The 26876-nt window shown below is 43.3% G+C and overlaps 1 protein-coding gene across 2 annotated transcripts in view; it reads left to right on the top strand.

Annotated features, from left to right (window-relative positions):
* The window catches only part of LOC126281690 (TNF receptor-associated factor 3), a 280376-nt gene that overhangs the window by 231584 nt on the left and 21916 nt on the right, over window positions 1-26876 (top strand). For both annotated transcript variants that reach the window (XM_049980855.1, XM_049980856.1), the window contains exon 7: window positions 9185-9368. In XM_049980855.1, coding sequence (XP_049836812.1) covers window positions 9185-9368 — 184 coding nt within the window. The remainder of the gene's footprint in view (window positions 1-9184; window positions 9369-26876) is intronic.

The raw sequence follows: 26876 nt of genomic DNA, 5'->3' as shown, positions 1-26876 counted from the left end.
CCGTACACCTCTGGTGATCGTCGAGGGGACACTGAATAGTGCACGGTACATCAAACCGTCATCGAACCCATCGTTCTACCATTCCTAGACCGGCAAGGGAACTTGCTGTTCCAACAGGACAATGCACGTTCGCATGTATCCCGTGCCACCCAACGTGCTCTAGAAGGTGTAAGTCAACTACCCTGGCCAGCAAGATCTCCGGATCTGTCCCCCATTGAGCATGTTTGTGACTGGATGAAGCGTCGTCTCACGCGGTCTGCACGTCCAGCACGAACGCTGGTCCAACTGAGGCGCCAGGCGGAAATGGCATGGCAAGCCGTTCCAGAGGACTACATTCAGCATCTCTACGATCGTCTCCATGGGAGAATAGCAGTCTGCATTGCTGCGAAAGGTGGATATACACTGTACTAGTGCCGACATTGTGCATGCTCTGTTGCCTGTGTCTATGTGCCTGTGGTTCTGTCAGTGTGATCATGTGATGTATCTGACCCCAGGAATGTGTCAATAAAGTTTCCCCTTCCTGGGACAATGAATTCACGGTGTTCTTATTTCAATTTCCAGGAGTGTAGCTAAAAGTGTCATGAACGGACGATCATTTTAGCTTTAGGAAAGATACAGGCATCAGAGGGGTATTTCGGATAATGATATGGAAGCAAGACATCAGAAGAATCAAAACACCATGATAGGATTTGTAGATCCAAAATAAGAGTTCGATAAGGAATTATGAATAATGGCGCAACAGATTCAATTTTTTTCAGGAAAATATATGTAATCTATAGGGAAGACAGGCAACATACAGTAAGTAAAAGAACCAAGACTTAACAGTAAGAATTGGAGGCCGAGGACGAGTCGGACAGATTACAAAGGCTATAAGATAGGAGTGGAGAGTAATAGAAGAACGGCTCAAGAGTGGGAAAGAGTATCAGTGATGACATTCACTGATGACTCTACAATACTCAGTGAATGTGAAGAGGAATTACAGGAGGTGTCGAACGGAATAAACAGTCTAATGAGTGCTCGCCATGGTGTGACAATAAACCAAAGACAGCCGGCCGGAGTGCCGGAGCGGTTCTAGGCGCTGCAGTCTGGAACCGCGCGACCGCTACGGTCGCAGGTTCGAATCCTGCCTCGGGCATGGATGTGTCCTTAGGTTACTTAGGTTTACGTATTTCTTAGTTCTAGGGGACTGATGACCTCAAAAGTTAAGTCCCATAGGTCTCAGAGCCATCGGAATCATTGAACCAAAGAGAAAAGAAAGTAATGAGCAAAGCAGAAGTAAGATTAACGATAAACGGAGTATCAGAATTGGAAACTACGTCGTACACGAATCTAAGAATTTCCGCTATGATAAATGTTTTATAACGTACTGGTTTTTTCTTCACATGACTACTTAGCGTGAAGTCCAACTTAAAATGACGCATTTCACAACAAAAAATTTTTTATGGGACCTGAAGATGACGGCAAAGTTTTAAGAAATCGGTTGTTTTAAGTAAAGAAATATTTATGCGATCTTCGCTTCAGAAGGCTTCAGAATTGAGTTACCTTGGAAACAATATGGGACATAATGGATGAAGCAAGGAAGAGGTAAAAATCAGTGTAGATCACACTTCGCGTCAGGACGTTTAGAAGAGGTGGAAGTTCAACAGGTGAGGTGGTGACGCTACTGATGTAGGAGCCAAATTTCTGAGAGCGTGCAGATGGCTGTCATACCCCCTACAGGGTCAGTGAAAGAGCAATATCTGAAATAACATATGTTTAATGTGTAAAATGTGGCCGGCCGGTGTGGCCGTGTGGTTCTAGGCGCTTCAGTCTCGAACCGCGCGACCGCTACGGTCACAGGTTCGAATCCTGCCTCGGGCATGGATGTCTTTAGGTAGTTAGATTTAAGTAGTTCTAAGTTCTAGGGGTCTGATGACCACAGATGTTAAGTCCCATAGTGCTCAGAGCCATTTGAACCACTTTTTGTTAAATGTGCAGAGTCATATCTCCAGTGTTGCAGTCAGCGACCTAGCGCAGAAGCGCACACACGGCGTATGTCTTATCAGCAAGTGTGACATGCTGATAAGACGTACATCACTGCCCAAGGTTAGTGCCACGACCGAGTGTTGTGCCCATTGCGGCTGCGTCGAGGAAGGTACTGCCACCGAGATGTTCAGTGATGACCTAGAGTGGTTTTCATTAAGCGCTCTCGAAGAGGAATGTGAGCTTACCCAGATGCCGACAGAATGTTACAGACGTTGGGTGCCATAAAGGCGGAAGCCACGGATATAGATCGACGACACAGCCCACGGCCCGTGAAGCGGTATTATGCACAGCCAAGCAGGCGCTACTCCGGTGTCACGCCCAATAGGTTGTAGACGGTTGTTTGCAATCAGTCGGTATGGCTCTTTTACGCCCACGTCCTGTTCAGTCAAGGCGACAACCTGCACCAGTATCAGTTTGAATTTGACTAAGTCCCACTACAGCTGGCTGTCTGTGGTCTCAGAGGCGAAGTCTTCACATGGCAGCAGACAGCACTACAGAAGTCGCCAGTCAGGCTATAACTACTGAGACTCATTCTGTAGCAATATGAGATGGAGACACTGAGAGTGAAACTCGAGGGAAGGTCATATTTAAAGCGGACATCATCATAGCCGGCGATGCGGTCATTTGCTATCATTATCCGGAGGTGTCAGTGGACTTGTCTCCATTGTGGTGTCTCAGTTATTGTACGTTCCACTTGACTCCACGCTCTCCGTCCATACCAGGGCTCCGCTGAGCGTCTGAGCACGGAAGTTACAGGTTGCGGCTCCATAGTGTTCTCATACTTGGCGCTTCTCGATTACGGCTCGTCTTGATCTAGCAGCGCTCTGCCTTGAGCAACGGAGCACTCCTTCCTCGTCCCACGTAGGGGATGGTGTGACACACGCTATTAGCCAGAAATGGTTCCTTCCCTTCCGCACCAAGTAATAACTTTAAAAATTTGTATGTGAACCGGGTAACTGAATTTGCTGTGCCACAGCATACTATTATGGGCAAAATTGGTATCCAGGGCAAAAAAAATTATTTTTTTATCGGCTTAAGAAATTTCTGAGAGTATACGTTTGAACCACAAACACTGGCTTACTAAGGGGGAGAAATTTGAGGCACAGCAATATTCAGAAGGGAATCATGGGCTGTGGGAAATCTGGAAAAGATATGCTAAATAAGGATATTGGGTAGATCGAGAAGATAAGAAATGAGGGAGCTAAGTGCAGACTCTGTGCGAAGCAATGTGGAAGACATCAAGAAAAAGAGGGGACTATGATAGAACGCGAACGAATAGCTTTGATGGTACTTGAGGGAGAGATAGACGGTGAAACTATAGAGGGAGACAGTGTTTGGAGAAAATCCAACAAATAATTGAGGGCGGTGGATGTGTTGGTAGCCGCATGGAGTGACCGCGCTATTTGAGGCGCCTTTTCACCGATTGCGCGGTCGCCCCCGCCGGAGGTTCGAGTACTCAATCGGGCATGGGTGTGTGTGTTGTTTATTAGCATAAGTTCGCTTAAGTTAGTTTAAGTAGTGTGTAAGTTTAGGATCCGATGACCTCAACAGTTTAGTCCCTTAGGAATTCACACACATTTGAACATTTCTTATACGTGGTACGCAAATGTGAAGAGATTGACACAAGAGAGGAAAGTGCAATGCATCACTTGAAAATGGTCACAAAACTGGAGACTCCTAGACAAAAAGAAAAAGCTCTTACTTGCAAGAAACGAATACAACTTTTTTTAAGACAGGACACAAACACGTGATAAAATAACATCGATAGACAAACACCTTCTAGATCACAAGTTCTTTAACTAATGACCACTGGTTTCAGTTACTTTATCATTGACAAACTGCACTTTGTGGTGCCAGACCTGAAGGTGATTTGCAGCGCAATTGAAACCGATAGTCACTAATAAAAGAAGTTGTGATCCAGACAATGTTTGTTTATTTACTACTACTTGAGTACCTGTCGTTGCCCAGGAATGTGTTTATTCCAATCACCTGTTAGTATATCTCCTCCTTCCCCCTTTCTCTATCCACCATCCCCCCTACCTCTGTCCACCTCCTGCTCTTCCTCCTCCTCCTCCTCCTCCTATCTGTGCCTACCACCTCCTTCCCCTAGCTATCTGTTACAAGTACCAAATTTGATCGAAATCGTTCCAGGGGTTTAGGATGAGCCTTTCACATATAACTTTACCCGTGTACCCATATGTCTAATGTATCTCACACATATTTAACATATTGCACTCGTATTTGTACACATATTTCGCATCTACATCTAGTGAATTTCACCCTCTAGTTTCATTTTCATGCTGCTCAATGTTTATGACGTCGCATCTCCTAAACTATGTCATGTACAATGATATATAATTTTCTAGGTGCATTCAATAGCATATTTTGATACTGTCTGGGGAATGAGTTGCGTATAGCTTTAGTAGCGATGAAATAATAGACCGAATCGTCATCCGCGATGCGGCAGTGTTTCATGCATCTCAGTATTTAACGTCATATATTCTGAACAATGTGTCTCACTATGATATACAGGTACATACATCGGTATAAGTGCACACTATCTGCGAAATGTGTTGTGAATAGAGTAAGCAGTAAAAAAGAATTACATTAAAATGTCATTCATGATGTAGCAGTTCCTTTCGCAGTTCACTATTTGATGTCGTAATTACTAAACAATGCGTCGTACAGTGGTATACTTTTGTAGGTTCATTCACCGGCAGATATGAATACTATCTGCGAAAAGCTTTGGGAACATAGTTATTGCGACGGAGCAGTAATTTTAAACGTCTTTCATGATGCGGTAATTTTTCGCGCATCTCAGCGTTTACCACGTCACATCCCCTAAACTAAGTGTCGTACAACGATGTAATTTTTTGGTAAATTCAATGGTATGTGATAATAATGTCTGCAAAACATGACACGAATAAAGTAAGCCGGCCGCGGTGGTCTCAGTCCGGAACCGAGCAACTGCTACGGTCTCAGATTCGAATCCTGCCTCGGGCACGGATGAGTGTGATGTCCTTAGGTTAGTTAGATTTAAGTAGTTCTAAGTTCTAGGTGACTGATGACCACAGATGGTAAGTCCCATAGTGCTCAGAGCCATTTAAACCATTTTTTTAATAAAGTAAGTAGTAAATAAGGAATAAATTAAAACGTCACTGCGTGAACAGCGAAAATGTAGTACGCAATAAACTTTCTTCCTTTCTTGTGGAGGTTGTCACCGAGAATAAGTTTCGTAAGGTATGAAATTATGTACGAAGTTTGTGGAAAGTCACTAAGTACTCTCTTTCTCAAATACTGGATGGATAAACTAAGGATATTCTCGTGTCGTGGTCAATACTGCTTTTCCACCCCTAACCCCGCCGTTTTGACATTTGACAGGTTTGGTTAGTACCGGTCCAGTGGTTGAGGAGGAGATCTGCAACATACATACAAAATACTTATACATATACATAATGTTCATAATTTGTATAGATAAAAAACAACCCCCCATGAACCATGGACCTTGCCGTTGGTGGGGAGGCTTGCGTGCCTCAGCGATACAGATGGCCGTACCGTAGGTGCAACCACAACGGAGGGGTATCTGTTGAGAGGCCAGACAAACGTGTGGTTCCTGAAGAGGGGCAGCAGCCTTTTCAGTAGTTGCAGGGGCAACAGTCTGGATGATTGACTGATCTGGCCTTGCAACATTAACCAAAACGGCCTTGCTGTGCTGGTACTGCGAACGGCTGAAAGCAAGGGGAAACTACGGCCGTAATTTTTCCCGAGGGCATGCAGCTTTACTGTATGATTAAATGATGATGGCATCCTCTTGGGTAAAATATTCCGGAGGTAAAATAGTCCCCCATTCGGATCTCCGGGCGGGGACTACTCAGGAGGATGTCGTTATCAGGAGAAAGAAAACTGGCGTTCTACGGATCGGAGCGTGGAATGTCAGATCCCTTAATCGGGCAGGTAGGTTAGAAAATTTAAAAAGGGAAATGGATAGGTTAAAGTTAGATATAGTGGGAATTAGTGAAGTTCGGTGGCAGGAGGAACAAGACTTATGCTCAGGTGACTACAGGGTTATAAACACAAAATCAAATAGGGGTAATGCAGGAGTATGTTTAATAATGAATAGGAAAATAGGAATGCGGGTAAGCTACTACAAACAGCATAGTGAACGCATTATTGTGGCCAAGATAGATACGAAGCCCACACCTACTACAGTAGTACAAGTTTATGTGCCAACTAGCTCTGCAGATGACGAAGAAATTGAAGAAATGTACGATGAAATAAAAGAAATTATTCAGATAGTGAAGGGAGACGAAAATTTAATAGTAATGGGTGACTGGAATTCGAGTGTAGGAAAAGGGAGAGAAGGAAACATAGTAGGTGAATATGGATTGGGGCCAAGAAATGAAAGAGGAAGCCGCCTAGTAGAATTTTGTACAGAGCACAACTTAATCAAAGGTAACACTTGGTTTAAGAATCATGAAAGAAGGTTGTATACATGGAAGAACCCTGGAGATACTAAAAGGTATCAGATAGATTATATAATGGTAAGACAGAGATTTAGGAACCAGGTTTTAAGTTGTAAGACATTTCCAGGGGCAGATGTGGACTCTGACCACAATCTATTGGTTATGACCTGTAGATTAAAACTGAAGAAACTGCAAAAATGTGGGAAATTAAGGAGATGGGACCTGGATAAACTGAAAGAACCAGAGGTTGTACAGAGTTTCAGGGAGAGCATAAGGGAACAATTGACAGGAATATGGGAAAGAAATACAGTAGAAGAAGAATGGGTAGCTCTGAGGGATGAAGTAGTGAAGGCAGCAGAGGATAAAGTAGGTAAAAAGACGAGGGATTCTAGAAATTCTTGGGTAACAGAAGAAATATTGAATTTAATTGATGAAAGGAGAAAATATAAAAATGCAGTAAATGAAGCAGGCAAAAAGGAATACAAACGTTTCAAAAATGAGATCGACAGGAAGTGCAAAATGGCTAAGCAGGGATGGCTAGAGGACAAATGTAAGGATGTAGAAGCTTATCTCACTAGGGGTAAGATAGATACTGCCTACAGGAAAATTAAAGAGACCGTTGGAGAGAAGAGAACCACGTGTATGAATATCAAGAGCTCAGATGGCAACCCAGTTCTAAGCAAAGAAAGGAAGGCAGAAAGGTGGAAGGAGTATATAGAAGGTTTATACAAGGGTGATGTACTTGAGGACAATATTATGGAAATGGAAGAGGATATAGATGAAGACGAAATGGGAGATACGATACTGCGTGAAGAGTTTGACAGAGCACTGAAAGACCTGAGTCAAAACAAGGCCCCCGGAGTAGACAACGTTCCATTAGAACTACTGACGGCCTTGGGAGAGCCAGTCATGACAAAACTCTACCAGCTGGTGAGCAAGATGTACGAGACAGGCGAAATACCCTCAGACTTCAAGAAGAATATAATAATTCCAATCCCAAACAAAGCAGGTGCTGACAGATGTGAAAATTACCGAACTATCAGTTTAATAAGTCACAGCTGCAAAATACTAACGCGAATTCTTTACAGACGAATGGAAAAACTGGTAGATGCGGACCTCGGGGAGGATCAGTTTGGATTCCGTCGAAATGTTGGAACACGTGAGGAAATACTGACCTTACGACTTATCTTAGAAGAAAGATTAAGGAAAGGCAAACCTACGTTTCTAGCATTTGTAGACTTAGAGAAAGCTTTTGACAATGTTGACTGGAATACTCTTTTTCAAATTCTAAAGGTGGCAGGTGTGAAATACAGGGAGCGAAAGGCTATTTACAATTTGTACAGAAACCAGATGGCAGTCATAAGAGTCGAGGGGCACGAAAGGGAAGCAGTGGCTGGGAAAGGAGTGAGACAGGGTTGTAGCCTCTCCCCGATGTTATTCAATCTGTATATTGAGCAAGCAGTAAAGGAAACAAAAGAAAAATTTGGAGTAGGTATGAAAATTCATGGAGACGAAGTAAAAACTTTGAGGTTCGCCGATGACATTGTAATTCTGTCAGAGACGGCAAAGGACTTGGAAGAGCAGATGAACGGAATGGACAGTGTCTGGAAAGGAGGATATAAGATGAACATTAACAAAAGCAAAACGAGGGTAATGGAATGTAGTCAAATTAAATCGGGTGATGCTGAGGGAATTAGATTAGGAAATGAGACACTTAAAGTAGTAAAGGAGTTTTGCTATTTAGGAAGTAAAATAACTGATGATGATCGAAGTAGAGAGGATATAAACTGTAGACTGGCAATGGCAAGGAAAGCATTTCTGAAGAAGAGAAATTTGTTAACATCGAATATAGATTAAAGTGTCAGGAAGTCATTTCTGAAAATATTTGTTTGGAGTGTAGCCATGTATGGAAGTGAAACATGGACGATAACTAGTTTGGACAAGAAGAGAATAGAAGCTTTCGAAATGTGGTGCTACAGAAGAATACTGAAGATAAGGTGGATAGATCACGTAACTAATGAGGAGGTATTGAATAGGATTGGGGAGAAGAGAAGTTTGTGGCACAACTTGACTAGAAGAAGGGATCGGTTGGTAGGACATGTTTTGAGGCATCAAGGGATCACAAATTTAGCATTGGAGGGCAGTGTGGAGGGTAAAAATCGTAGAGGGAGACCGAGAGATGAGTACACTAAGCAGATTCAGAAGGATGTAGGTTGTAGTAGGTACTGGGAGATGAAGCAGCTTGCACAGGATAGAGTAGCATGGAGAGCTGCATCAAACCAGTCTCAGGACTGAAGACAACAACAACAACAACAAAAAACAATTGGCTTGAATTATGATATAATAAAATATTCATAAGATGCATTCCATCGTTAAAGTTCTGAATCCGCAACGTGTTCTAATATCAAAACTATAAGTCGTAACAATGCTGTCGTTAGTAACGCCAATTCTACCAAAATCTGCTTAACATCAATTTATACCGAAAGTTCTTATCAAATATTGAATCTGGAGAAGAATGAACCTAATCATTCGTAATGAACATGTAGTGTAACCAAACCAGTTTCAATACTTCGTCTCCAAATATAGCCACAGTTTGTCTCTTTTCAACTACTAAAAGATAATGTAGCCAGGTTATTATTAAACCAGTAATTGTTTCATTAATATTCCTCACAAAGTCATTGCTTTTGGATTTACAGGAACTGCAGGCGGTGAAGAAACGGATGGAAGAGGAGAATGTGGCGTTGAGCGGCGTCTGGGGCGACCAAGAGGTGCGGCTGGAGCGGCTGGAGAACAGAGTGGCCTCACTGGCCTCCAGGCTGGCCGACATGGACCAGCAGCTGGTCCAGCAGCAGGACATCAGGCACGCAGTCCAGGTGCCAGGTACTCGACGCCCGTCTATCCTAATGTCAATGTTTTTTTCTTTTCAATTGTCAGTCTTTCGATTGGAATGAAGCTGTTACCTTCTTTCTGCCAACCATCCCCCAATGTACTTAGCTGCTGCATCATATATAACATGCTTTGCATATCCAAGTCTTTTTCGGCAGCTACTCCTGTTCCGCTCCTTCTATAGCTACATCCAAGTCCCCGTCAATATAAACCACTGGGTAGCGCATACTTTGAATAGTACCGGTTATTAGCGCTTTTTCCCGTTCTATGGAGAGTGGGAAGAATGGTTGCCGAAACCCACTGTAAGTAGTCTAATCCTGTCGTCACATTTCTACGGCAACGAATCGTAAGGGTTGCAATATACTCGTAGTTGTATTACTTAAGATTGCTTCCTGGAACATGCTAATCAGGGTTTCTCGAGGTAGTTTGAAGCTGCCGACAGTAGTGAAACGAAACTAAGCTTGAAATCCTTGAAGCTATCACCAGTGGTGGGACGGAAACTTGAAATCTTTGAGCCGTTAGCAATGGTGGAACGAAAACGTGGACTTCGTCGCAAGTGGGAAGAAACTTGCAAATCCTTGCCACTGGTCGGAGAAAACACATAATTCTTTATCTCAGGCATCGCATGATGATTGGAAGTCGTCGCCAAGGACTGGAACAAAAGAGAACATCTGGTGATCCTCGTTGAAAAATATTAGGATGATACCCGTGATTGGCATGAACTGCAACAAATTTTTATTGTCATCACAATTGATGGACAAATTATTGAGTGGAGACGCTGGAGCCGGTGGTGGAGATGGACCCAACGAAAAATATGTATCCAGTGCACCAATTTATGGGACGAAACTGTGAGTGGAGTTGCTGGAGCCAGAGGTGGCGCTAGAGCTGCAGATTTATGTTTATCCCTGTCACAGCTGTCAGCCTACTCCAGACGTGGGAAAATTGACACTCAGGGTGACTCTGAATAACAAGTTCACTGAAATGAACATAAATCTTCTATTCCCTTTCTCTGGATCTTAACTATCACAAACATGAGAAACCGTTCTCAGTCGAGTCTCTGTCTTGTGACTGAGATCCATTAAGACTCGTTAACTGTCAGTCACGGAAGACTGAATCATTATTATTATAGTTCTACACTAATCTCATACGGACACTATGAACCACATGACCATGGTATTTCGCTGTATACATCTTACTGTTGACACTGTGAAAATACGGAAAGCAAAGAGCTTGTAACAGAAGTTTATTTCACAGTATTGCAGTTCTTAGCTTCCATAACATACATTTGCAGCCTATTTTTAATAGGTTTTTTGCTACGAATTATCGTTCCTTTTATATCCCTAGATATTGGCCATACATCTTGGGGCACCCTGTATATCTCATACCGATAGAGCACTCTCGTCTTTGCCATCTTCTGCTAACTTCTTAGCTACTGTGTGTAACCTTACTTACTACGTTGGAGAAGCGATTTCCTTCGACCACTAATGCTTCAGCTATCTTATCTCATTGGTTTTAAGAGCTCTTGCAATCCCAGACGGCGAAAGTAAACAGAGCTGGCCCCAATTCGAAGGCGCGTTAAATTTTAAGAGGCCAGCGGCTTTTTAAATTGATTGTCTAGTGTCTGACCGTGTAAGGCGTGAGCAATTTTCATTTGGACACTGGGAATTCTGAAATTAGAATTACAAAAATACAATTTTTAGCCGAGAGCAGCCTCAGCTGACGTTGTCATTGATAGATGGCACAGAGCACATGTATTGAAAGCGTAGCTAAATACACAGAATTACGATCAAGCCGCAGAGAGCCGCGCGGGGTAGCCGCGCTGTCTCGGGCGCCTTGTCACGGTCCGTGCGGCTCCCCCGTCGGAGGTTAGAGTCCTAATGCGAACCTGGGTGTGTGTATTGTCCTTAGCGTAAGTTAGTTGAAGTTAGAACATGTAGTGTGTACGCCTAGGGAACGATGACCTCTGAAGTTTCGTCTCATAAGGCCTTAACAAATGGTTGGCTCTGAGCACTATGGGACTTAACTTCTGAGGTTATCAGTCCCCGAGAACTTAGAACTACTTAAACCGAACTAACCTAAGGACATCACACACATTCACGCCCGATGCAGGAATCGAACCTGCGACCGTAGCGGTCGCGGGTTCCAGACTGTAGCGTCTAGAACCGCTCGGCCAGAAATTTTCAAGCTGCAGAGAGTTTACTGAACCAGAAGAGCAGATCAAACTGACGGGAAGACTCTGAGGAATCTTACTACACGGCTCGCGACCTTGGTTTGCTGTCGAAGCGCGAGACATTTGCACTCGCCGATTGGACGAACTGACGTTCATACGTGAGCGATGATGGAAGGAAGAATAGGGATTAACGTCCCGTCAACGTTGCAGTCATTAGAGACGGAAAACAGGCTCGAAGTGTTTCGAGAGTGAGGAAGGATATCGGCAGTGCCCTGTCAAAGGAAGCACCGAGGCGTTTTCCTGGAGCGATTTAGGGAAACCACGGAAAATGAAATTTGGAGATCCGGATATGGATCAGAACCGAAGTCCTGCCGAATGGGATTCCAGTGTGCTAACCACTGCGCTACTTCACTCGGTCGTATGTGACTGATACTGCTGCGTTGTGTTCAAGATGATGCACACGTGAGCTGCTACTAAAGCAAATGGTAAATGGCTGTTCCAAGGCGCGCCCGCGACGGTGACGAAGCTGCAGCTGCTTATCCAATTCGGGTCTCAAACCGAATAGGCAGTGTGTGTTGATAGCCAGAGCATTTATTATTTAGCTGACAACAGGCACCTATAAGTTCCTACTTCGAAAAATCCGACCTGATCCAAAGCCTCTCTGCTGAGCCACAGATGACCAAATCTTTGTGCCAATAGACGTTCCTTACTGTGTCTGAGTTCGAAACTTCGGAGAGGCGGTTCTCATTCTACCCCTGTGTTTCCAAGAGGTAGAGGAGTGACCGCATGAAAGGTGATTAGCAATGCTTATTTCACTCAGTGATGGGCTGATTGGTGCAGCAAACTGTTTCCACAGTTATATGAAAACAGACAATCTCGGCAGCAAGATTACTTTCATTCACCTTGTTAATGGTATCTCAGATTTTCTAAAAGGAAAGAAAGGATGTAATTACACAGAATTAAAAACTAAGGGTACGTGGTTGTAAGCTGCACTAAACTGTTACAATTATTTTCAAATATTTCAGAAACAAATACACACTCACAAAAGACTACCAAAGCATTACTTATCATCGGCTGGTAGGACGGTTAGTCAGATCGATAGTAACAAAGTGTCTAAAGGAAGGACCGTCGAACAAGAAACACTATAACAAAACCAAGGGTATAAACTTAAATGGACAAAAAGTAGGAAAAATCTATGAAGGCTAATATAAAACTGAGGTCGGGGCACAGGGATATACAGGAACGGAAAACACCTCAAAATAGTCTGCGCCGTGAGGTGAAGAGCAGCGTAGAGCCGCAAGTATATGGAGTGTCCAGGCGGTGTAATAGACGGCCACATTGAAAATGGAGTGCAGAGGAAAACAATGTTTCCCGCGCTAATAGGTTGGTACACCAATAGAAGGCGCAAGTGTCGGTGAAACATTAACTAACACAGGTTTATAATGACTTACAGCTCACGTGCTGTCTAATCTCTTTTACTTATTGCCTATAGCATGGTTTCCCTCTGTATTCCAGATTTTATGTGGCCATCTATTGGACCGCCTAGTCAACTGATATCCAGGTCATTCAATGTGCGTTTGGCTATAAAGTGCACTTCTCCTGGCGGCTCTGGCTATTTTAAGGTATTTCCCGTTAGTTTGTCTGTGCACCCTCCTCCGCTTTATGTTTGTCTTCTTTTAGATTTTGGTTCCTCAGTATGTTGCGAATCGTTATAACAAAGTTTCTTTTCTCTTGGAAATTAACTAACTACTGAATTTTCAGGTAACTTGAAATAAAATTAATGCACACACTTGTGGATTCTTAATTCCAAAGAATCCTGAATCTGTAATCCTATTGATTGCTTATTATTAATCCTCTTCAACTATTTCTTTGTTTCCCTTCTTTCAGAGCGTCTCACGCATTGCCTCGTCACAATGTGGTCTCGGGAAATTTCATTATGCTACATTGCGTTGTTCCCAGATTTGATGTGCCGCTTAGTCTCGTTATACTGCTGTTTATGCCCTTGGTTTCTTCGTTGTTTTCCCGTAAACAATATTCTGTGATAAGTATACACTTGGTTTTGATCCAGTGTATCTCATTAGACGGTTCTTTGTTTAGATAGTTTGTTATCTTCGATCTGACAATGTAATGCTGTAATATGTAATGCTTTGATAGCCTTCTGCCACAGTCATTTTGCTTTTGAAATTTTCTTTAGAATCATGCCGTTTAACTTGTAATTTTGTATCATTACATCCTTGCTTTTCGTTTTATTTTAGAACATGTGAGGGAGCCTTAACCATGCTAATGAAAATAGCTTTGCAACCCTTACTACCTCTTTCTATGTATTGATTAATTTTTTAATACGCGTAGAAGGAAGCGTAGAAGGAACCAATACATTTTTTTAGGAATTATACGAAAACTGAAGATATCTGCAGGTGACATTCTTGTTACCTTCGAAGTGACATCGTTATTTACTAACTTCCCAGTATCAGATACAATGGAGATCATAAGGGAGAAAGTTGCTCCAGATGTTTGTGACTTAATTGACTTATGTCTTCATTTGAGCTATTTTAAATACAGTGGTGAATTCTAAGAACAGACTGGCGGCCTTACTATTTGGCTCACCCATTTCGCGAGTTCATCTAACGTTTTTATGGAACATTTTTAGCAACAGGCATTAAGTAGTGCTCATTCGAATCCTTCTTGTTGGCTCCGCTATTTGGACGATTCATTTTTTATATGGCCACACAGCGAAGAAGAATTTCAAGCATTCCCCAATTTCTTACATGGAATTCAACCCAAAGTGAAATTTACCTTGGAGGTTGAGAGTGAGGTCGGTTTCCCGTTCGTAGATGTGTTGGTATACAGGTCACAGAGAAAGCTGACTAACACAAACAGGTATTTAGATGCCACTTCGCTCCACCACCCAGTCCAGAAGCAAGCAGTGCTCAACACTCTGTCTTCACGTGCACCTTTCTTATCAGGATGACGACAACTTGGAATCGGAGTTGAATTTTTTAAAGACGACATTGAAGGCAAGTGGCTATGATAGTTGTTCAATCGACAGGGCTTTTAGACGGAATATTAACCACATTAATAAGAATGACGAGGAACTACTTTCTCACGCCGTTAGGTTATAGTTTGTTCACTGACCGCATAACCATAATTCTAAAGAAGAATGGTATTCAGACATCTTTCTTTAGCGAAAACAAAATAAAAAAATTTCCGACGAAAAACGAATGAATCTGTCTCCACAATAAAGGTGTCTATCAAGTGATTTGTGGCTGCGGCAAATTGTATATAGGCGAAACGGGAAGGACTGTTAAAGAACGCATTAAGGAACACGAACAGCACACGCGGCTAAAACAGAGAGTAAAATCGGCAGTAACGGAACATCATGAGAACTGTGCCTCCGACATGTATTTGGATAACATATGTATTCTGGCTAAGGAAACAAACATTTATAGAAGAAAGGTCCGATAAGAGGTTGAAATTTTCAGGAATGCATCTAATTTGAAATAGAGAGACAGTTATAGGCTTCCGTCATTGTGGCTCCTCGCCATCCAGGAAGTGAAAATGAGGTCGCAGTGTGTGAGCAACATAAACAACGCGCTGCAAGTCACCTCGGTGGCAATAATATTTTGGGCAAACATTCCCCCTCTCTTGCTCTCTCTGTTTGGCATCTAGCCAATGATTACGGCCAACCTATATCAGTAGGAGGAATTTCAACTAGTAACCCTTCCTCGGAGTAAGTGTGGAATAGTGCCTTTCTATCCAATGACGATGGGCCACCAGTAGTATCCACAAGAATTTAGAGAATAACGCCCCTTCTTTTGCATCAGTGCCGGAATATTACCCTATGACGTCGGCCCACGAATGTTAGCCATAAGAATTTTAACCCGTACTACCATTTCTCCAATACGAACGCGGGAAAACTCCCCTTTATAAGAGAACGCGACACTGGTCTCTGACAGTATTCTAGCAGTAGTGAACGCCGGAAGATCCTGAGGAAGATTTCCACAGAGGGGTCGAAACATCGATTATTTTAGAGGAACTGTGACGCGGTCTAATAACCCAGAAGATTTTAACTTAGGAAGCAATACATTGTGTGGCTCTTCTAGGAATGTACGCTCTCAGAACAGAAGGCCATTTCGTGATCCAGAACGCCTTTCTTGCAGCGTTTTCCACTGGCGGTGAGAATCTTCGGGACACTTTAGCGCTTACTAAATGAACCAGTAAGGAAACTTGCTGCTGCTCGTTGGATCTTCTCCATTTCCTCTATCACTCGTGTCTGGTATGGATCCCAGACTGATGAGCAGTGTTCAAGTGTTGGTCGGACAAGTATAAAATACTTCCTTTATTCATGGACAAACATTTCCGAGGAGACTTCCAAAGAATCTCATTCTGCCCTGTGTCTTACCAGCGATTAATCTTACCAGCGATTAATCTTTCCACTAAAAAGGATACTCCTAGATATTTTATGGAAGTAACCCTTCCAGTGAGCGTTCTGCAATAATTTAATCATACAGAAAGAAGTCTTCGAGTCGATGTAATCACAATACGTTACTTTTGTTCATGTTGCAGCTCATACGTCACTCCCTGTCCCAAGCGTAAGTCCCCTGCAGACGCTCCATTCTGCTACAATTTTCCAGCATCCTGATTTCTCTTTATGCAACAGTATCATTCGTAAAAAGCCTCTATGATCTTCTGACATTATCTGCTAGGCCATTTATATAGACTGTGAAAGGTTGTGAGGCAGCAAGATGTTGCACCATACATGAATAATTATGACGATCTATATTTCACCTTTACTTTGTGTGGGATTGTATTTTTAGGTGGGGTTGTCGAATTATTAATCGTTTATTTTTCGACACTGGGTAGCCTCAGGCTAACGTTTGTGTAGAGTTGCGTGCTTTTGGGATAACTTCACGCTGGCTCTGACAACAGAAAGGATAAAGGCCTCGGTGGTCTTTGAAAGTGACATGTGTGGAGGACCGGAGGCAGGGCAGTTTTTATGAATCTGAAAAGAATAGGACGGTGGAGACGTTTACTGGCTAGAACCATAAAATCTTCGAGAAGCCAGTGAAATGGGCTCCTTGTGGCAGCCGTGCGTTTGTTAAGAAAGAGTCGGGGGGGCGCAGCGACGCTGAGAGCTTAAGATTGTAGAGGTAGCAGCTTACATACGCCACCACCAGTCTTTTTAGCATGGGGGTATGTGCGAGGAATGCATGTCACAGATGCGAGCTAATGATCACAGAAATTCACGCCAGATGAATTCCTGCCAGACGGCAGAGAAGCAAATCTGATTGACTGAACTTGTGTCGAAGGAGTTATCGTTTGTTCTAGAAATTTTTACTGAACTGAGTATGACCTGAAGGCAGGTGGCTGACGGTTTCATGACCCGAGGAGTGGGAGGTATTATGTTTGTAATAGACGCAGTGATTAGCTGGATGGAGAGCGAACGCTAACGGGGTAAGGTTTGCTCTAAACTGAGAACTGCGTGGTGGGAGGACCATCTGGTGAGTGTGAGGACACACATCCCTGGCTAGCGTTGTAAGACATTGTTGGCGAGGCGCCAGTGAACATTCTCACTATTAGATTTGATAAAGTGCTGATTTTGCTGCCAGGATCGAAATTATTCGTTTCTCTGTCAGCAGAGAAACGAATCTGTGCTTGTTTGCGGAAATTAAGGCATTGCAAAGTGCTTCTTCGTGACCAAGCTCTTGAGTCATGTCTCTGCTCCTTGCTTACGAGCAAGCAGAACTTTTGATTTGTGTTTGGCATTGCACTGAAGTACTTTCGACTCTCCGAGTCACATTTTACAGCTACAGAACGCACCTCGTCTGGACGAGGCCTGGTAAAACTGCATAGATTGGCACTGCAGAATTGCGCATCCCAGCACTAAATTTTGTGATATGTGCACCATGGCTCAGCAGATAGCGTATGTTTAACTGTAAATTAATGTTCAGCCGATAGGGTACCTATAACTGTAAACTAAGGCTCCATTGGTTTGATCAAATAGCTCTTTACTGTCAGTCCCATTCAAGGTGGAGGTTTTCTTAAATTCGATGCTAAATCAGTATCAACAATTTAGTGTTAATGTCGAGGAAACGGGAGAGCAATTTCGATTCAAATTATGGATGTATGCCGAGATTTCGTTAATCAATAGGACTTAATGTTTTTGATTAATACTTGTTCCGTTTGCATAATTATCTTTGAATGTAGTTTTTACAATAAATATCTTGTCAGTACAGAGTTGTTCTATTTTTGCTAGTATCTGATTCTAAATACCGATTCTGTTTAAGATAGAGTATTATTACCACTTGGAGAGGTAATTCACGTGTTATTCCCGGTTGCAGGTGCAGTATGGTACGACTCACATTGCGCATACGTGTAGAATTGGAAAGTAGTGGTCCTCTATTAACGTGAGCCTGAAATTACTTTTACTTCAGAAGACTTCTCCCTGTTCAGGATGACATGCTGTTCTCTGTTTGCTAGAAACTCTTCATTCCAACCACAAAGTTGGTTTCATATTCCATACGCCCGTATTTTGTTCATTAGGGACGCAGTGCTGAACTATATCGAACACCTTCCAGAAGGGAAGCGACATGGCATCCACGTGGGTGGACGTATGTACTGCTATCTGGGTCTCTTAGACGAGCTGGATTTCAAACGATCATTATTTTGGGAGCCTGTTTTGCTTCGTACAGAGGAGATTTACACTCTCTAGTAGTGTCATAATGAGCAAACGTAAAGCGTGTTCCAAAATTGTACAACTGATTGATGTCAGGGTATATACATGTGCAGTTTTATGTGTGTTCGACGATCCTTCTTGAAATCCGCGATTACTTGTGTTTTCTTTTCCGGTCATTACAAACGCTTCGCTCCTCTAGAGACCTACGGTACACTGCTGTTAGAAGTGTGTGTGTGTGTGTGTGTGTGTGTGTGTGTGTGTTTGGAGCTTATGAGTGCTCAACCTCGAGGTTATCAGCGCCCGCTGCTAGAAGAGGGGCAAGTTCTTTCACATACTATATGTAGAATCGGATTGGTATCCCTTCTGGTCCAGTAACCTTTCCTCTGTTGTGCAATTTCAGCTGCTGTCTATCCCTTGGTCACTTATATTCGTGCGTTATTTGATGCAGGAAATACAGAGCTATCTTCCTCTCTGTAGCAATTTCGGAAAAGGACATTGGGTGTGTGCTCCCTGCCGCCGTTGGATAAGCAGCTGCAGCAGCAAGTCGTATAACCCTAGCTTACTTATTTGTTAGATAGTTTAATTAATTTCTTTGCGTGTTTTTGGGTACTTGCATTGTTTAATTCATATATTTAGGGCATATTATAGTATTTGACAGTTGTAGCATCGCGCTTTAGTGTTTACTTCGTAGATTCTTATTTAAATTGCATGTGAGTTTCGTATAGGAGGTGCAATTTCAAGTTTTAGTTACTGTAATCGTAAATTCAGCAGATTGTAGCGCAGTCGTAAGGCATTTGTACAGGTTAGTTGATACATTTTTTGCGTGTTCCGCTTGCGTTATCTAGGCACTGACTCGTGTTTCGGTAACTGTTGTTAAACATCGATTAGAATGGACAGGGACTGCGATTGCTGTGTTCGGATGAAGGCTGACTTGGCATCCCTTCGCTCACAGCTGCAATCGGCGCTGACTTCGGTCGTGCAGCTTGAGGCTGTTGCCAATGGGCACCACTGTGGGGAGCCGGACTCGGGTATCACGGGGATGTCAACCTCGTCCCGTCTGTCCCCAGATCGGTCCGCCGCTGTGGTTGCCCCGGTTGCTGCCCGCAGTGGGGCTGAGCCCTCGCCTGTGGTTGATTGGGAGGTCGTTCCAAGGCGTGGCAGGCAGCGAAAGGCGTTCCCGGAGGCTGATCAGAAAGCCTCCCCGGTGCGTCTGACAAACCGGTTTCAGGCACTGTCTCTGGCTGAGCCAGATGCAGCCACCTGCCCTGTTTCAGAGGATCATTCTCAGCCTTCAAGGTCCGGGCAATCGCAGAGGGTGGGCTTACTGGTAGTTGGGAGCTCCAATGTTAAGCGCGTAATGGGGCGCCTTAGGGATACGGCGGCTAAGCAGGGGAAGAAATCCAGTGTGCACTCCGCGTGCATTCCGGGAGGAGTCATTCCTGATGTGGAAAGGGTCCTTCCGGATGCCATGAAGAGCACAGGGTGCAGCCAGCTGCAGGTGGTGGCACATGTCGGCACTAATGACGTGTGTCGCTTTGGATCTGAGGAAATTCTCTCTGGATTCCAGCGGCTATCTGATTTGGTGAAGGCTGCCGGTCTTGCTTACGAGATGAAGGCAGAGCTCACCATCTGCAGCATCGTTGACAGAACCGACTGCGGACCTTTCGTGCAGAGCCGGGTGGAGGGTCTGAATCAGAGGCTCAGACGGTTTTGCGACCGTATTGGCTGCAGATTCCTAGACTTGCGCCATAGGGTGGTGGGGTTTCGGGTTCCGCTGAATAGGTCAGGAGTTCACTACACTCAGCTGGCGGCTACACGGGTAGCGGAGGCTGTGTGGCGTGGACTGGGCGGTTTTTTTAGGTTAGAAGGCCTCGGGAAAGTGCGGGATGGGCTGCAATGTCAAAGGTGCTTGGCAATTACAGGACGTGCTTGGATCAAGGAACAGTCGGAATTTTAATTGTAAATTGTTGTAGTTGCGCTGGAAAAGTCCCTGAGCTTCAAGCGCTAATAGAAAGCACAGAAGCTGATATCGTTATAGGTACAGAAAGCTGGCTAAAGCCTGAAATAAGTTCTGCAGAAATTTTTACGAAGTCTCAGACGGTGTTCAGGAAAGATAGATTAGGCAGAATTGGTGGTGGAGTGTTTGTGTCTGTCAGTAGTGGTTTATCTTGTAGTGAAGTCGAAGTAGATACTCCGTGCGAATTGGTGTGGGTGGAGGTTATACTTAACAGCCGAATTAAGTTAATAATTGGCTCCTTCTACCGACCCCCAGGCTCCGATGATACAGTTGCGGAACAGTTCAGAGAAAGTTTGAGTCTCGTAACAAATAAATACCCCACTCATACGGTTATAGTTGGTGGGGACTTCAACCTTCCCTCGATATGTTGGCAAAAATACTTGTTCAAAACCGGTGGTAGGCAGAAAACGTCTTCCGAGATTGTCCTAAATGCATTCTCCGAAAATTATTTCGAGCAGTTAGTCCACGAACCCACGCGAATTGTAAATGGTTGCGAAAACACACTTGACCTCTTGGCCACAAACAATCCAGAGCTGATAGAGAGCATCATGACTGATACAGGGATTAGTGATCACAAGGTCACTGTAGCTAGGCTCAATACCATTTCTTCCAAATCCATCAGAAACAAACGCAAAATAATTTTATTTAAAAAAGCGGATAAAGTGCCACTAGAAGCCTTCCTAAAAGACAATTTCCATTACTTCCGAACTGACTATGCGAATGTAGACGAGATGTGGCTCAAATTCAAAGATATAGTAGCAACAGCAATTGAGATATTCATACCTCATAAATTGGTAAGAGATGGAACGGATCCCCCGTGGTACACAAAAAAGGTCCGAACGCTGTTGCAGAGGCAACGGAAAAAGCATGCGAAGTTCAGAAGAACGCGAAATCCTGAAGATGGGCTAAAATTTACAGACGCGCGAAATTTGGCACGTACTTCGATGCGAGATGCCTTTAATAGGTTCCACAACGAAACATTGTCTCGAAATTTGGTAGAAAATCCGAAGAAATTTTGGTCGTATTTAAAGTACAAAAGCGGCAAGACGCAGTCAATACCTTCGCAGTCAATACCTTCGACTGTGCCGCTAAAGCGGAGTTATTGAACGCAGTTTTCCGAAATTCCTTCACCAGGGAAGACGAATGGAATATTCCAGAATTTGAAACACGAACATCTGCTAGCATGAGTTTCTTAGAAGTAGATACCTTAGGGGTTGCGAAGCAACTCAAATCGCTTGATACGGGCAAGTCTTCAGGTCCAGATTGCATACCGATTAGGTTCCTTTCAGATTACGCTGATACTATAGCTCCCTACTTAGCACTCATATACAACCGCTCGCTCACCGATAGATTTGTACCTACAGATTGGAAAATTGCGCAGGTCGCACCAGTGTTCAAGAAGGGTAGTAGGAGTAATCCATTTAACTACAGACCTTTATCATTGACGTCGGTTTGCAGTAGGGTTTTGGAGCATATACTGTTTTCAAACATTATGAATCACCTCGAAGGGAACGATCTATTGACACGTAATCAGCATGGCTTCAGAAACGCACCTAGCTCTTTATTCGCGCGAACTAATGGCCGCTATCGACAGGGGATCTCAAGTTGATTCCGTATTTCTAGATTTCCGGAAAGCTTTTGACACCGTTCCTCACAAGCGACTTCTAATCAAGCTGCGGAGCTATGGGGTATCGTCTCAGTTGTGCGACTGGATTCGTGATTTCCTGTCAGGAAGCTCGCAGTTCGTAGTAATAGACGGCAAATCATCGAGTAAAACTGAAGTGATATCAGGTGTTCCCCAGGGAAGCGTCCTGGGACCTCTACTGTTCCTGATCTATATAAATGACCTGGGTGACAATCTGAGCAGTCCTCTTAGACTGTTCGCAGATGATGCTGTAATTTACCGTCTAGTAAGGTCATCCGAAGACCAGTATCAGCTGCAAAGCGATTTAGAAAAGATTGCTGTATGGTGTGTCAGGTGGCAGTTGACGCTAAATAACGAAAAGTGTGAGATGATCCACATGAGTTCCAAAAGAAATCCGTTGGAATTCGATTACTCGATAAATAGTACAATTCTCAAGGCTGTCAATTCAACTAAGTACCTGGGTGTTAAAATTACGAACAACTTCAGTTGGAAGGACCACATAGATAATATTGTCGGGATGGCGATCCAAAGGTTGCGTTTCATTGGCAGGACACTTAGAAGATGCAACAAGTCCACTAAAGAGACAGCTTACACTACACTCGTTCGTCCTCTGTTAGAATATTGCTGCGCGGTGTGGGATCCTTACCAGGTGGGATTGACGGAGGACATCGAGAGGGTGCAAAGAAGGGCAGCTCGTTTTGTATTATCGCGTTATAGGGGAGAGAGTGTGGCAGATATGATACACGAGTTGGGATGGAAGTCATTACAGCATAGACGTTTTTCGTCGCGGCGAGACCTTTTTACGAAATTTCAACCAACTTTCTCTTCCGAATGCGAAAATATTTTGTTGAGCCCAACCTACATAGGTAGGAATGATCATCAAAATAAAATAAGAGAAATCAGAGCTCGAACAGAAAGGTTTAGGTGTTCGTTTTTCCCGCTCGCTGTTCGGGAGTGGAATAGTAGAGAGATAGTATGATTGTGGTTCGATGAACCCTCTGCCAAGCACTTAAATGTGAATTGCAGAGTAGTCATGTAGATGTAGATGTAGATCTATGTTTACTTTGTCACCTTCTCTTTCAGTACCATTACGGTAGCAGAGTGTCCAGACAGATAGCTTCGATCCTTTTAGTGATTTAACATGAGAGGGAAACATTTAAGGATTTTCTGACAAGTCGGTATACAGAATATTACTTTCGAATTCTTTTCATCTATAGCTCTACCTACGCTAATTATCGTTCCATTTGGTTATGTTTGTCTGTGAGGCTCGGCTGCGTTTAAAGTTGCAGTGAAGCTGTCTTTGCTTTCGTAGTAGTTTTCTAACGTGGCTGCCGAACTACGGCGGGCCCTTTCCGTCCCTCACAAATTTTCTCTGGACATATGTGTTAAAGGTGTAGTGTATATTGCTCTTGAACTTTGTACATTGATGCTCAATTTTGTCAGTGCTGTACATAAAATACTTGAGATGGCCTGTAAGGTAATCTGGAATCTGTCGCTTGTCGATGTTGCTAGTAGGAAGGTCTTCCTGCCTTTCTTTGTATTCATAACTACAGCCGTATTCATTGATGCAGTATCGCCCTTATGATGACAGGTTCCCTTAACTAAGGTGAGTAGGACAGTTCGGGTCTGTTTGTGACCAGAAGGTCCAAGATGTCGGTTATCTGATTAACTGTTCAAGGTAATTTTCGGAAAAGACAGAACAATTTCATGCGATTTCCTGTTACTGTTGCCTGTCCCAGTCTATAGTTGGTAAGTTAAAATCTTCATCTAAGACTGAAAAATAATCAAGAGCTTTGTGCGAAATATTCTCCAATTTTTCCCTCAGATGTTCCGCCACTACTGCTGCAGAGGCAGCGGGTCTGTAAAAGCATCCGATGACCACCTTTAACACTTACCTTCACCCAAATTACTTCCAATTCGGAATTTGTTATATTCTCACTACGTACTGTCGTATTTTTTATTGCTCTAAGCACACATATTGCACCGCCTCTTTGTGATATAAATTGCAGTATTGATTATAATTTCATTCCTACTGAGGTATGGTGTCATCGTGATTTCTCTCCCTAGCACTAAGTCAGCACCGTTAACATTAATAAGAGACATTAGTTACGGGACCTTTCCACAGACACCCCTGCAGTTAACAAATACTATATTAATGTTTTTTCTTCGATCCAGTACGGTGACTACTACTCAGTCTGAACTCAGAGCGAGCCTTACTGGTTTGGCCTGTGAAGGGGGTTCTCTATCCTAAAAACCTCACATGTGGACGCCATACTTAATACGCTACCCGATTCCTGCGTGTAGTGCACTCCTGCCTTGGTAAGTTACCTCCTACGTTTTCATCCGATAAATTTGTATGCGATACTGTAGCTGAGCCTCCCCCCATGAACCATGGACTTTGCCGTTGGTGGGGAGGCTTGCGTGCCTCAGCGATGCAGATAGCCGTACCGTAGGTGCAACCACAACGGAGGGATATCTGTTGAGAGGACAGACAAACGTGTGGTTCCTGAAGAGGGGCAGCAGCCTTTTCAGTAGTTGTAGGGGCAACAGTCTGGATGATTGACTGATCTGGCCTTGTAACAATAACCAAAGCGGCCTTGCTGTGCTGGTACTGCGAACGGCTGAAAGCAAGGGGAAACTACAGCCGTAATTTTTCCCGAGGGCATGCAGCTTTACTGTATGATTAAATGATGATGGCATCCTCTTGGGTAAAATATTCCGGAGGTAAAATAGTCCCCCATTCGGATCTCCGGGCGGGGACTACTCAAGAGGATGTCGTTATCAGGAGAAAGAAAACAGGCGTTCTACGGACCGGAGAGTGGAATGTCAGATCCCTTAATCGGGCAGGTAGGTTAGAAAATTTAAAAAGGGAAATGGATAGGTTAAAGTTAGATATAGTGGGAATTAGTGAAGTTTGGTGGCAGGAGGAACAAGACTTCTGGTCAGGTTTATAAACACAAAATCAAATAGGGGTAATGCAGGAGTAGGTTTAATAATGAATAGGAAAATAGGAATGCGGGTAAGCTACTACAAACAGTATAGTGAACGCATTATTGTGGCCAAGATAGATACGAAGCCCACACCTACTACAGTAGTACAAGTTTATATGCCTACTAGCTCTGCAGATGACGAAGAAATTGAAGAAATGTATGATCAAATAAAAGAAATTATTCAGATAGTGAAGGATGACGAAAATTTAATAGTCACGGGTGACTGGAATTCGGTAGTAGGAAAAGGGAGAGAAGAGAACGTAGTAGGTGAATATGGACTGGGGCAAAGTAATGAAAGAGGAAGCCGCCTGGTAGAATTTTGCACGGAGCACAACTTAATCATAGCTAACACTTGGTTCAAGAATCATAAAAGAAGGCTGTGTACATGGAAAAAGCCTGGAGATAATGACAGGTTTCAGATAGATTATATAATGGTAAGACAGATATTTAGGAACCAGGTTTTAAATTGTAAGACATTTCAAGGGGCAGATGTGGACTCTGACCACAATCTATTGGTTATGACCTGTAGATTAAAACTGAAGAAACTGCAAAAAGGTAGGAATTTAAGGAAATGGGACCTGGATAAACTAAAAGAACCAGATGTTGTAAAGGGTTTCAGGGAGAGCATAAGGGAGCAACTGACAGGAGTGAGGGAAAGAAATACAGTAGAAGAAGAATGGGTAGCTTTGAGGAATGAAGTAGTGAAGGCAGCAGAGGATCAACTAGGTAAAAAGACGAGGGCTAGTAGAATTCCTTGGGTAACAGAAGAAATATTGAATTTAATTGATGAAAGGAGAAAATATAAAAATGCAGTAAATGAAGCACGCAAAAAGGAATACAAACGTCTCAAAAATGAGATCGGCAGGAAGTGCAAAATGGCTAAGCAGGGATGGCTAGAGGACAAATGTGAGGATGTAGAGGCTTATCTCACTAGGGGTAAGATAGATATTGCCTACAGGAAAATTAAAGAGACCTTTGGAGATAAGAGAACCACTTGCGTGAACATCAAGAGCTCAGATGGAAACCCAGTTCTAAGCAAAGAAGGGAAAGAAGAAAGGCGGAAGGAGTATATAGAGGGTCTATACAAGGGCGATGTACTTGAGGACAGTATTATGGAAATGGAAGAGGATGTAGATGAAGATAAAATGGGAGATACGATACTGCGCGAAGAGTTTGACAGAGCACTGAAAGACCTGAGTCAAAACAAGGCTCCCGGAGTAGACAACATTCCATTGGAACTACTGACGGCCTGGGGAGACCCAGTCCTGACAAAACTCTACCATCTGGTGAGAAAGATGTATGAGACAGGCGAAATACCCTCAGACTTCAAGAAGAATATAATAATTCCAATCCCAAAGAAAGCAGGTGTTGACAGATGTGAAAATTACCGAACTATCAGTTTAATAAGTCACAGCTGCAAAATACTAACGCGAATTCTTTGCAGAGGAATGGAAAAACTAGTAGAAGCCGACCTCGGGGAAGATCAGTTTGGATTCCGTAGAAATGTTGGAACACGTGAGGCAATACTGACCCTACGACTTATCTTAGAAGTTAGATTAAGGAAGGGCAAACGTACGTTTCTAGCATTTGTAGACTTAGAGAAAGCTTTTGACTGGAATACTCTCTTTCAAATTCTGAAGGTGCTGCGGGAATTAGATTGGGAAATGAGACACTTAACGTAGTAAAGGAGTTTTGCTATTTGGGAAGCAAAATAACTGATGATGGTCGAAGTAGAGAGAATATTAAATGTAGACTGGCAATGGCAAGGAAAGCGTTTCTGAAGAAGAGAAATTTGTTAACATCGAGTATAGATTTAAGTGTCAGGAAGTCGTTTGTGAAAGTATTTGTATGGAGTGTAGCCATGTATGGAAGTGAAACATGGACGATAAATGTGGTGCTACAGAAGAATGCTGAACAGTAGATGGGTAGTTCACATTGCTAATGAGGAAGTATTGAATAGGATTGGGGAGAAGAGAAGTTTGTGGCACAACTTGATCAGAAGAGGGG

Source organism: Schistocerca gregaria, chromosome 7 (genome assembly GCF_023897955.1).
Source record: "Schistocerca gregaria isolate iqSchGreg1 chromosome 7, iqSchGreg1.2, whole genome shotgun sequence".
In the NCBI taxonomy this organism is placed as follows: Eukaryota; Metazoa; Arthropoda; class Insecta; order Orthoptera; family Acrididae; genus Schistocerca; species Schistocerca gregaria.
This window is presented reverse-complemented; position numbering and strand designations above follow the sequence as displayed.